The sequence below is a fragment of the Merops nubicus genome, unplaced genomic scaffold, assembly GCF_000691845.1.
Source record: "Merops nubicus isolate BGI_N331 unplaced genomic scaffold, ASM69184v1 scaffold12181, whole genome shotgun sequence".
NCBI classification, from domain to species: Eukaryota; Metazoa; Chordata; class Aves; order Coraciiformes; family Meropidae; genus Merops; species Merops nubicus.
In genome coordinates, this window is record NW_008587640.1 from 7,775 (window position 1) to 19,382 (window position 11,608).

The following is an 11,608-nucleotide window of genomic DNA, read 5'->3' on the forward strand; positions in this document are numbered from 1 at the left end:
CTCATGGGATGGCATTGCCAGCTTTGGGGAACGTGTTGGTGACAGCTTGGATAATAATCTTGTGGCATTACCTGTGCAAGATTGATTTGGCCCCGGGGTACGAGGAAGCACTTAGGGTCCCTGTCTGCTCTCTCCTAACTCTGTATCATCCAACCTTTGTGTTGTAGAAAGAAGAAGTGGAAGATAACACTGATGCAGACATGGAAGGGGCTCTGATAGCCCGGGACAGAGTTGGGGTGCAGGACTTTGTGCTTCTGGACTCCCACACCAGTGAGACTGCTTTCCTCAACAACCTCCGCAAGCGATACCAGGAGAACCTCATCTATGTAAGTGCTGCTCCTGTGGCTTCCTGGAGCCTCTAGCAGGTGAAATGTCTCTAAAGTGGGGCGTGTGTGTGAATATATACATAAATTTTAAAGTTGTTATCCATCCTTAGGATGCAAGCTAAAACTGCAGGGGTAAGGAGGCCCTGTTGGTACAGAGAATACTCTCCCAGCTTTGGTTTCATTGGGGTCTGAGACACAACTCTTGCTAATGTTAGTAGCACCCAGCAAAGTGCTGGGTTTATCTAATGAAAATAATAGTCCCAGCCTGCTCAGAGGTGCCTTCTGGGATCCAAATGATATGCTGTAGTGTTTCACCTTCACCTCTGAAGGCAAGGCAGTGCTGAGTGCTTGTCTGAGGAGTGCCCAGGACCTCATGGTACAAGCTAAGGTGACTCCACATCCATTTCTCAGTGGCCCCACTGGCTTACAGCTGTGCAAGGAATCTAAACATGCTCTTTGTCAAATAAGGACTGATGTCTGTATAACAGTAATGGGAAGAATTAAAAAAGGTAGAGCTGGGCATTGTGATGTGCTGAAAATGTACACAAGTGAGGTTAAATGCAATGTGTCCTGAGATGTGGTGTTTGATCCCCTCTCACAGTCAAGAAGGCATCTGCTCTGTTGAACTGCTGTCTGTGGAGCAGGCATTGTCCTTGGCTTTCTTTCACAGCATTAGTTATTGGTCACTTACAGAGATTTTTGTGAGCTAGGATGGTAAATGCATTATTATGTGAACTTTACATAGGGGGGGAAAATCCCATAAGCATCATGAGGTATCAAAGCCTTGTATGTAACATCTAAGATTCTAAGCTTGCTTTCATTGTTCAGCTCTGCTCTTAACTAGGTAGATTTTGGAAGAAGTTTAGTGTTGGCTTTGAAACAGTGAAGCCTGTGGAGGGGCTTTTTTTGTGCTTTTTTTTTTCCACCCTGTTAGAATTTCTGTATCATCTCTTCCAGTTGTTCTTGCCTAACATCCTGATGTACTTGACTCCTTCTCTGGGAGCTGTTGTGGTGGTGGTGGAGCAGGTTGCTCACCTGTATGCATTCTTTCCTCCTGCAGACATATATTGGCACTCTGCTTGTATCTGTCAACCCTTACAAAGAGCTGGACATCTACACAGTGACACAGATGAAGCTTTATCGAGGGGTAAACTTTTTTGAACTGCCACCACATCTGTAAGTAGAACCTTTAGATTTCAGTTCCTATCAGTAAATTGGGTTTTCTCTATAGCACTGGGTGCTAGCAAGAAGGATGTGTGTCCACAGTGAGCAAGTCTGAATGCTGCTGTTCCCACCTTCCTGTAGGTGAGGAGGTGCTTGTCCCTGTTTTCTAGCTGACTATGAAGAGAAAAGGGGAACAAAAGGATTGCAGAAGGGAACTGTAGGGGCAGAGTTATCCTGAAGACAACTGTCCAGACTCATGCTCAGAGTGTCCTTCTCATTACACGGGGTCTTATCAGACCTGACACTGGCCATGTGCAAGTCAACATCTTTTCCTGCAGCTGTCCAAACCACTCTGGTCATCTCACCTTGTCCTCAGTGCAGGCACCCACAGGACAAGCACAGTGCTCAGGCACAGCCTCCACTTGGGCTTCCCAGGAGGGAAAGGAGCCTGAACTTCTGACCTCTGGGTTGGAATTTTTGTCATGGTTGGAAGTTGCTGTGTAGTTTGCTGAGCAGGTTTGTTTGTTACTTGGTTTAGTTTTTTTTGGTTTTGGGTTTTTTTTTCCTGATTCCTTCCTTAAGTGGCATATTGGTGAAAACTCCACTACTGGTCATCTGTCTGTATCAGCAGAAGTTGAGCTCTCCCCTTTTCTGGAATCAGAACTGCCTTGAGGAGGGAATGTCTGCTGTGTGTGAACTGTATCCACCAGGAACACATGCAGCCTGTGCAAATCCTACAGCAACAGTGGGGCAAAAGAACAAGTCCCTCAGATACAGGCTGGGATTTTACTCTGAGACCTTGAGTCAGGCTCCCATTTTGAGCTCTGCTTTCCCCTTGTGCCCAATACTTGTGGTGTAGGTGAAGAGTAAACACTTCTGAAAAAAAACCCTTGATACTCTGCCTGCTGTTGCCATTTCTGAGGGATGCTTCCCCTGGGGATGGTTCTTGTGCTCCATGTGCAGATATGCCATAGCTGACAACGCCTACCGGGTGATGTGCAGTGAGTACAACAACCACTTCATCCTCATCTCGGGGGAGAGTGGAGCTGGGAAGACAGAAGCATCCAAGAAGATCTTGCAGTATTATGCAGTAACCTGTCCAACCACAGAGCAGCTGCAGATTGTCCGTGACCGACTGCTGCTTTCCAATCCTGTTCTCGAGGTAAAAGCTCCATAAAGGTGCCAAATGCAGAGGAGTTGGGGTAGATGGTCTTGCTGTGTGAGATTCTGAGGCATGTCTGCACACCCAGGAACAGCCTCCTCTTTGACAGGACTCTGCACCTGCCTACAGAACAAAAATAAAACCACGCTGCCCTCTCGGCAGCACGGTCTCTGGAAGAATGTTTGGGATTTCATATCCCTCTGTTTAGAAATCTAAACTTGGGTTTTCTAGTGGAGGGTAGCTGAAATCTGGGTGTACAAGGAAACTGCACAGCACACACAGTTCCTTGTGGCTTCAGCTATAGGTCACGTCAGGAAGAGCAATAATTTGTTCAGCTGAATTCCCCATTAAAGCCAGGGAAATAAATCAGTTTGTAGTACTTTAATCCCCCTAAATTCAGTAGCAGGACTCTGGCTGATGCAGCAAATCTTTGTTATGGGAACTTTGTCCTGTCGTGGTTGTCAGGAAGATGAGAAGTGATTTCATGGATCTGTTTCCCCACAGGCTTTTGGAAATGCAAAAACTCTGCGCAACGACAACTCGAGTAGATTTGGGAAATACATGGATATCCAATTTGACTTTAAGGTGGGAACAAACTTAATGGACTGCTATTAAAACAAGCTGTATCAGTGAACCTCTTGGACATTTACCAGGCAGCACAGGATTTATTAAGCCCTACACTGCAGATTTCTACCCCTGTTTTTACAGGCATTGCATTTTGAGAGTAAAGGGACTGGTTATAGGTGCTGAAAGCTTCCTATATTGCTGGCAACACTGCCAGCTCTTGCTGGAAAGCTAATATAGGTTGCTGTAAAGCACAAGTGACACTAGAAATCCAGCAAGCTTTTTAGCTGCAGCTTGTACTGTTGTTGAATGCTAACTCTTAAACACAAGATGGCAGATAAGTAACAGCAGAGAAACCTGCTCCTCCTGGCACTGCTCCGTGTTCCTAGGCACAGAGCAACAGCCACCACAGTGTTGTTACTTCTGCCTGTTGGTGTTGACCTGGCTGCTTTGCTCTGCCAGGGCGCTCCAGTAGGGGGGCACATCCTCAGCTACCTAATAGAGAAATCTCGAGTTGTCCACCAAAACCACGGAGAGAGGAATTTCCATATCTTCTACCAGCTGCTGGAGGGTGGAGACAAGGATCTGCTTTGCTGGCTTGGGCTGGAGCGTAACCCCCAGAAGTACACGTACCTCATCCAGGTCAGTGAGGGTTTGTCCCCCCTCTGTGTCTTCCACCTCAAACTGCAGGTGATAAGTGACTTTACAAGGTGTGCTATCTCTTATTGGGTCAGCTGCTGTAGCTGTGGGGCCAGAAACAAGTTCTTGTGCAATGTGACTCGCTGACAGCAAAGCCAGAAGAGTTGAAAAAAAAATGAGAGCAGAAACACTTGTAAGAGAATGTCACCAAAGCATTTGATGACCCTGGTCCCTCTGGTGTGGTCAGGACTTTTCTTGATTTATCTAAAAGGGTGGTCTGAGCTACTAAACAGCAGAGTAGTCTCTGTCTGCAAGTTACACTTTGTACAAAGGCATCTTTTCAAGTGCCCCTCTGTCAGCACCTGGTACAAAATGAGTTTCTTAAGATTTATTAAAAGAATACGTGGGCAAGAGGCATTATTACCATAAAAATGGACAGTGACAGTAAGCTCAAGCTCTTCCCAAGAGTAATCACTGTCTAAGCTCAATGCTTTAAGTTATCTGAAGCTTTAAATAGAAACTGAAAGATCTGATCAAATGAGCAGATTTTGGGATGAGCAGAAGAGAGATGAACTTGCCAGCTAGTTGCTGACTGGATCTGTACAGGCTGAGGGAGCTGGAAATGGAAGTGGTGTGCTGTGTGTGCTGCTGATATTAATTGGGAAAGCAATTTTATTTGTACTAAATCATCTTTCTTTTACTACCTAGGGTCGATGTGCCAAAGTGTTTTCTATTAATGACAAGAATGACTGGAAAATAGTCCGCAAAGCTTTTTCCATCATTGACTTTACTGAAAAAGATGTGGAGGTATGCACAGTGCAGGGGACTGAGCCTGCCAGAGGGGATCCAGGGAAACTACACTCTTAACAGTCTTGCCTGGGAGAGGTGTTAAGGGTGAAACAGCACCCTTTTGGGGTGGCTGAGGGGTTGGATGGGTGAAGAGCTCTGTCCTTTGGGACAGCTTGATGGCAGCTGGTGGTGGCCTGACTCGCCTCCTTCAGCCTAGCCAACATTCTGTGTATTAGCCTCTGCAGGAAAGATTACTGCCATCCCATGGAGCTGTGGGAACTCACTTCCTAATGGTATTTCTCTCCTTACCAGCATCTCTTTGGAATTGTTGCTAGTGTGCTGCACCTGGGGAACATTCAGTTTGAAGAAGACAGCAATGGACACGCCATCATTCGCGACGGCACGCAGATCAAATGGATTTCAAAGGTAGCTCACTCTTCCCAGGGAGTGTCAGTAAGTGAAGAAAGCCTTAACCTTGCTGTGTTTTCCTCTTAAGGACAAAACCCTCTGTTCCCCAAAGCTTTGCTGTATAAATACTCAGCTCTTTTTAGAAGCTATCTTGAATTGTCGAGCCCCTTTTCTCTGTAGCACAACTCTGAGCCTTACTGTTGCTCAGAGATGAGTGTAACTGGGAATGGACTGGGGGTTTAGGCCCTGATGATGACACAACACAGCCTATTTAAGCAGTCTCCTGCTGGCCACACTCTGAGTGCAGGTTATTTCTTCTTCTGCAGCTGCTGGGAGTGCACTTGTCCATTCTGCAGGAAGCTCTCACCCACCGGAAGATTGAAGCTAGATCTGAAGAGGTACTGAGTGGTCCTGTGTAACCCTGGAGCCACCCCAGCCTGGTGGTGGTGGCACATGAGGAGCTCTGTTCTTAGCAGTGTTACAGTAAAAACAGATCACTCTGTCTCTCTCCTCCTCTGTATCACCTTCCTCTTCTAGCCTGAGATGTTGAACTAAAACATATTCCCAGTGTTGGACCTTTCCTACTGAACAAGGTAGAACAAGGTAGGAACAGGGACTTGCAGGCAGCACTGTGAGCCAGCCAGTGTCCTTTTGTTCAGTCCCTGGAGCACCTCCTGGGAAACAGCTGCATAAATAGAGAAAAGCACTGGTAAAAGCTGTGCTTTGAGTATTTTGTACCAACTTTTAATAAAATTAAAGAGAAAGCAGTATACTTCTCCCTATGTGTCTAAATTAGTATTCTTCAAAATGGAAGCTCATAATCTATCCTAATCCAGCTGGCCTGTGGCCATAGAGCAAGCTGAAGTGACACTGCTGGTGAGTAAAGCTGTGAGGAGCTGCAGTGGAGACTGGCTGAGCTCTGTGCTGTGGTGTACAACAGCATGGCTGGCTCTCCACACCATGAACAGGTTTTGTGAAAGTGTTTATTTATCACCTCTGGCACAATTCTGTGTATCCTTTCAGGTCCTAAGCCCATTGAATGTGGATCTGGCATTCTGTGCTCGGGATGCTGTAGCCAAGGCCATCTATGGACGAACTTTCACTTGGCTAGTCAACAAAATTAATGGCTCTCTAGCCAACAAGGTTGGTTTCTTGCCTAGTGTCCTTCTAGAAGCTGAGTGCTCCTAGCAAGCTGAGCAGAGTTTCCCCAGTGAGGCCCTACAGCACTCACCACCAAATATCTTGGATTTTGGATGCTTGATGGAGGTGTGGAGGGTGGTGTGTTGAATAGTTTCAGCAGTTCATGATCTGTTTCAAAGTGACTATTCCATTGAAATGTGATACAAAGCTCTCAAAGAGAAGGGTTAAAATTTAGGTGAAGGCAGCAACATGAAGCACACAGGGAAGGAGCATCAGCTGAAGCAGCAATTACAGAGTAATGGTGTTTTTAACAGGACTCAACTCGGAAAACAGTTATTGGCCTGCTGGATATCTATGGGTTTGAAGTGCTGGACACAAACAGGTAACAGCAGTTCCTGAGGCTGGGGGTCATCTGTCCTGATGCTGGTGGGGCATGTGCTGAAGTCCTGCATGGCTTCTTGAGTGCACTTTCATCCCAGCAAGGCAAAAGTCTGCCAAAGTGCAAAATCTGAGTGGGCTGGATTAGCTGAACTCCCTGGTGAAAGCTTTAGCTTGGACTCCTTGCCTGGATTTGAGTCATGGGTACAGTGCTGTGGGGGGAATGCATGAGTTTCATCTGTATAGATGTGGGTTGTTTGGCTTGAAAGCAGTAGTTAGTGGTGGGAGAAGTAAAACTGTGCATGGAATAAATAAAAATAATGCCTGTTTGTCTATTCTGAAGCTTTGAGCAGTTCTGCATTAATTACTGCAACGAGAAGCTCCAGCAGCTGTTGATTGAGATGACCTTGAAGGCAGAGCAGGAGGAATATGAGCTGGAAGGAATAGAGGTAACTTATTTTTCCCCTCCCTTTTCTCTTTGACCTGCCATTACACTGAATGTTTTTGCTCATGGATGAAGAAACCTTCCTGCTTTTCTCTCTTTTTGTTTGCATGGTTCACGTGGGGAGTATAAGAGAGCCATGGGTCCCATTCTGTAACCCTTTTGCAGTGTAATTCAGCCTATATTTAATTGACATCATCTAAGAAAAGAGCAGCACGTGCCCCAAAACTCAGGTCAGCAGTGACAGAATTTGGGAGCTCCAACAATGCAGACACTGAACAATGGAGTACATGAAAGGAGAGAGAGTAAGAGGATGGTCTGGGCTGCTGAAAGCTGGACTGCAGCATGGAGTGATGGATCACCTCTGTAACTCTTGTCCCAGTTAGTTGGCCCTAATTCATTTCACTGATCCTTAGTGGGATTGAAACCTGGCTCCAAAGAACTTAAAAATTGCAAGGAAAAGACCTTCCTCTAAAACTTTTCTTCCCTTTTTTCCTCCCTTTTATTTCCAGTGGGAACCAATTCCTTATTTTAACAACAAGATCATCTGTGACCTGGTTGAGCAGAAGCATAAAGGAATAATCTCCATTCTGGTAAGAACAGAGTTTGTGCTACTTAATTTAAAATGCCTGCCTGGGCCCTATTATAATGGTCCATAGTGGGTTTTTTTTTTCTGTAATTGTGGTGGCTCTGCATTATTCAGTCTGTAAACAAATACACCTTACAAAGACCCAGAAGATCAAGGACCTGCTTGCTGCAGAGCTGTGGATTTAAAGGAGGTGTGCTGCTTCCAGAGCAGCTCTGGTGCTGCAGAAGGCAGAGCTAGGCCAATCTGTCCACTTGCTGCCTGGAGACACTGAGAGAAGGAAAGTACCTGCAGTAACCTGGCTGGCTGCTGTCAGCAACAGGGCTGGGACCCAGGCTGCTTCTGAGCACCACGTGGGAGGCTGCAGAACACCTTCTCCACAGCCACCTGGGTCTCCAGGCTCTTGTAAAGATGAAAGAGGACAACTCACCCCATCTGTCAGCTTACCTGACTTGCTGGCCTTGATGTGTGATGCTTTGAAAGGGCTCAGCTAGGAGAGAAACCTGAGAGCTGCCTCCCTCCTCCTTGATCTGCAGGTCCTCCTCTTGTGTCGTTGCCCTTGTTGCTGCTCCTAAAACACTCAGCTGAAGCAGATCCTCCTTGTGCCTTTGTAGGGATGGCAGGAGAAACAGGAGGTCCTGCTGGATTTTGGTGTCTAATGATGTCATCTTTCTCATTATTTATAGCTCATTTAAAAACAAAGAATGAGGCAGAGCGTTGCCAGACTTTGAAGAAAAAGCCAGATTTTATGTGACTTGATTTATTTTGACAGTTCTACTGAAAACAGATAAACAAAGCTCAAAATTTAACTGGGAAATTGCTTGTATAATATAGAACTCATCTCAGATATTAACCAAGCTCTTTGTTTTTTTCATGAAGAAGTTGTAGTAAATGTTAGTGAGGAGGGAGTGGTCTGTTCTGGGCAGCATTTGATCTGGTGCCTGCTGTTCTAGGATGAAGAATGCTTACGACCTGGTGAAGCAACTGATTTGAGCTTCTTGGAAAAGCTGGAGGAGAAAGTAGGAGATCATGCCCACTTTGTGACGTATGCATTTACACTCTGTATCCTATCACAGTGGGAACTCTTCCCATTTCTTGGCCATAACAGAGGATTGGGGAGGGGGAAAACTTTGGCTTTGTACCAAAAACAAATCAAGCAGCCCATCCACTGTCTAACACTGTAGTGTGCTGTGCTGGTAGGGTATGACCTGGGGCACTGGGCAGGTTGTGGTGGGGATTCCTGTCTCTTTACTAGCATGGTGCTGATGTTTGAGTCTGGTTTCATTCCACACTAAAATTTGGGACTGATGCTGTAAAGATGAAGATGGCTTTGGCCCATGAAGGTTAGATGGCTTTGGCCATAGGTGGCTTTGTCCCTCCCTGACCCCAGGGAAAGCTGAAGACATTGTGAAGAGGAGCCCAATGCCCCAGGCTGTGAGGGGTACATCAATATTTTTCTTTCAAGAGTCCATCTGGCTATGTGCAAGCTTTGGGTACAAAGAGGGAAGAAACCTGCTCCTGCTCAGATCTCCCAGCTGAGTGGTGTCTTGGTTAATGCTCAGTTTGTGTAGTGTTTTGGGGTTTGGTTTTGGTGGCAGATGAACGTGTTGGCACTGGGCTGTGCTGGCAGCTCCCAGCAGAAGCCTCCTGAAAGGCTTTGACAAGCCATCAATTCAGAGTCATGCTGATGAGTTGTCACCATTTCTCTGAAGTTCATCACAGCCAAGTGGAAAATCTGTAGCCAACTTTCTTGTCACCACAATGTGCCTTAATACTGTTCTGCCTGATTAAAAGCTTTAAATAGAAGCACTAGAGCTACTTAAATGGGATCTGTGCTTGGCGATACTCTTGGAAGGAAATTTTGATGTATTAATGTGCTGTTGTGACACACAACTCTGCTGTTAGTGACTGCTTACAAAGCTGAAACTGAAACTGTTAAGTTGCTCTTTTTTTTTTTTTCCCCCAAGAGACATTGCTTTCTAAAATTTTCCTGCTGTTCTTGAAAAATTTTGATTCCTCCTTTGTGTTTGGGTTCTTGTTCTAGGGCAAAATACCTCGGACAGTCTTTCACCCCCTTTTCACTTTGAATGGAGGCAGCTGGTGATCTTTTCCTCCTGTAGGCAATGAGATGTATTTAAATTGATGCAATAGGAAGAAATCTTAATGCTTTTGGAAAGGGTGATGATTAGCAATGGGTATTTTGAGGAGTTTATGGTAGCTGGCTCCTGTTCTCCAGCACTGAATTTTGCTCTTCAGAAGGGACAGATGGATGGTAATCAAATGATGGGCCGTAACTGCGTCCGGAGAATAGACATCAGGCTCCCAGTTCTCCTACAGCTCTTTTTTTGTGCAGGGGACTTTCTGCAAGCTAAGGAAGCCTATTTTCTGCTTTTTCTCTTGGCCTTTTGGGGTTTTTTTTTTGCCTGCAGTCGCAAGCTTGCAGACCAAAGAACAAGGAAATCGATTGACTGGGTGGATTTCCGCCTCCTCCACTACGCAGGAGAGGTCACTTACTGTGCTGTTGGTGAGTGCAAAGTCCCAGCCTAGACCTTTCTTGAGCTTTTTAAGCCAATATGACAGATAATAATTTGCCTTGAAGATGAATTACCAAGTAGAAAGTAGCTGCCCTCTGAAGGCAGTGTTATTTGAAAGTCTTAAGAATCTGAATGCAGAGTGAATTTGAGGATCTATTTGCAGATTTTGTGTTAAGGTGTGTAGTCTTCAAAAAGAATTAAGCCTTCTGGTTTTTTTTTCTTCAGGATTTCTAGAGAAGAATAATGATCTGCTGTACAGAAACCTGAAGGAGGTAAGAACAGAAAAGGCTCTTAAGTTACCTTGCTTGAAGCAGAGATGTCTTGCAGAAGATTTATTTAATCTCTGCAGCAAACGAGGAGGAGTATTTCTCCTCAGCAATGTGCTTTAAGCTCCTGCTTGCAGGTTCTTACAGCTGTGCTTGAGTTTGGAAGCATCACAGAGGCAACAGCAGCCCTCTAAATAAGGCAGCTTTTCACATGTCCTCTTTCAGGTGCTGTGCAACTCTAAAAATGGCATCATGAGGGACTGCTTCTTACTGTCAGAGCTAGACAACAGGAAGAGACCAGAGACTGTGAGTTTCATCTCTAGTCTTACCTTAGCCTACAAACTCAACTTCCCAAGTCTTGATTTAACCACTGATCCCATCCTTAGTTCTGAATCCAGTGGATTCTTTTCTTTTTTTGCTGGTGTTACACCCCTGCTGGCTTCCTGGTCGTTGAACAGTGATGTTGCTGAGACAGCAGCTACCAATGTGACAAAACTTAATGGGGTTATTAATTGACTCCTAAAACCAGCCCTGGGCCTGGCAGCCAGGAGTTAGTTTCTGAAGGGCTGCCTTGCATGGCAAGGGCTTCAAATATCCCTGCTAAGCACTCTGTCCAAATAACTTATGATTTAACCATGCTTCAAAAGCTTTGGAGTACTAATGTCAGCCTTTTACTGAGATGAGCACAGGAAACGAGTGGAGTTCAGATGCTGCAGCACTCCTGTTCCACAGCTAAGAAACTTCTTTTGATGTCCTCTTAGGTGGCAACCCAGTTCAAAAACAGTCTGACAAGCCTTATAGAAATCCTGATGTCCAAGGAGCCTTCCTACATCCGCTGTATTAAACCCAATGAGAATAAGGAGCCTGGTAAGGCATTGGGCTGAAGACACGTGATAAAGGAGTGGAGTGAGGGAGACTTTAGCTTGTAGCTAGGTACAGTAGATAAAAATCTATTTTTTAATATCTATTTTATATATTTCTTAGTTAAGCTAGCAACAAAATCATCACCTCGGGTCAATGCGGGTTTGATCCTTCCCTTATTTCTCCCACCCTGTGGAGAAGGGGGTGAGCTTCCCAGGGCAGTGGGCAGCAGTGGGGCTCTGTTCTCACTTCCAGGGAAGTTCGACGACTGCCTGATCCGGCACCAGGTGAAGTACCTGGGGCTGATGGAGCACCTGAGGGTGCGGGCGGGCGGGCTTCCACGCCCGCG

At 45.7% G+C, this 11,608-nt stretch overlaps 1 protein-coding gene across 1 annotated transcript in view; it reads left to right on the forward strand.

The window, feature by feature from the left end:
* Positions 1-200: 200 nt before the first annotated feature.
* The window catches only part of MYO1H (myosin IH), a gene marked incomplete at its 3' end in the record, with an annotated part of 19,931 nt that continues 8,523 nt past the window's right edge, over positions 201-11,608 (forward strand). The window contains exons 1-18 of the mRNA XM_008948997.1: positions 201-326; positions 1,387-1,502; positions 2,454-2,652; positions 3,157-3,237; positions 3,679-3,858; positions 4,564-4,662; positions 4,957-5,070; positions 5,379-5,450; positions 6,076-6,195; positions 6,507-6,574; positions 6,914-7,019; positions 7,525-7,605; positions 8,552-8,643; positions 10,028-10,122; positions 10,358-10,404; positions 10,624-10,704; positions 11,160-11,265; positions 11,515-11,608. The exon at positions 11,515-11,608 is cut by the window's right edge and continues 48 nt beyond it. Of these exons, the coding sequence (XP_008947245.1) occupies positions 201-326; positions 1,387-1,502; positions 2,454-2,652; positions 3,157-3,237; positions 3,679-3,858; positions 4,564-4,662; positions 4,957-5,070; positions 5,379-5,450; positions 6,076-6,195; positions 6,507-6,574; positions 6,914-7,019; positions 7,525-7,605; positions 8,552-8,643; positions 10,028-10,122; positions 10,358-10,404; positions 10,624-10,704; positions 11,160-11,265; positions 11,515-11,608 (1,877 nt within the window). The remainder of the gene's footprint in view (positions 327-1,386; positions 1,503-2,453; positions 2,653-3,156; positions 3,238-3,678; positions 3,859-4,563; positions 4,663-4,956; positions 5,071-5,378; positions 5,451-6,075; positions 6,196-6,506; positions 6,575-6,913; positions 7,020-7,524; positions 7,606-8,551; positions 8,644-10,027; positions 10,123-10,357; positions 10,405-10,623; positions 10,705-11,159; positions 11,266-11,514) is intronic.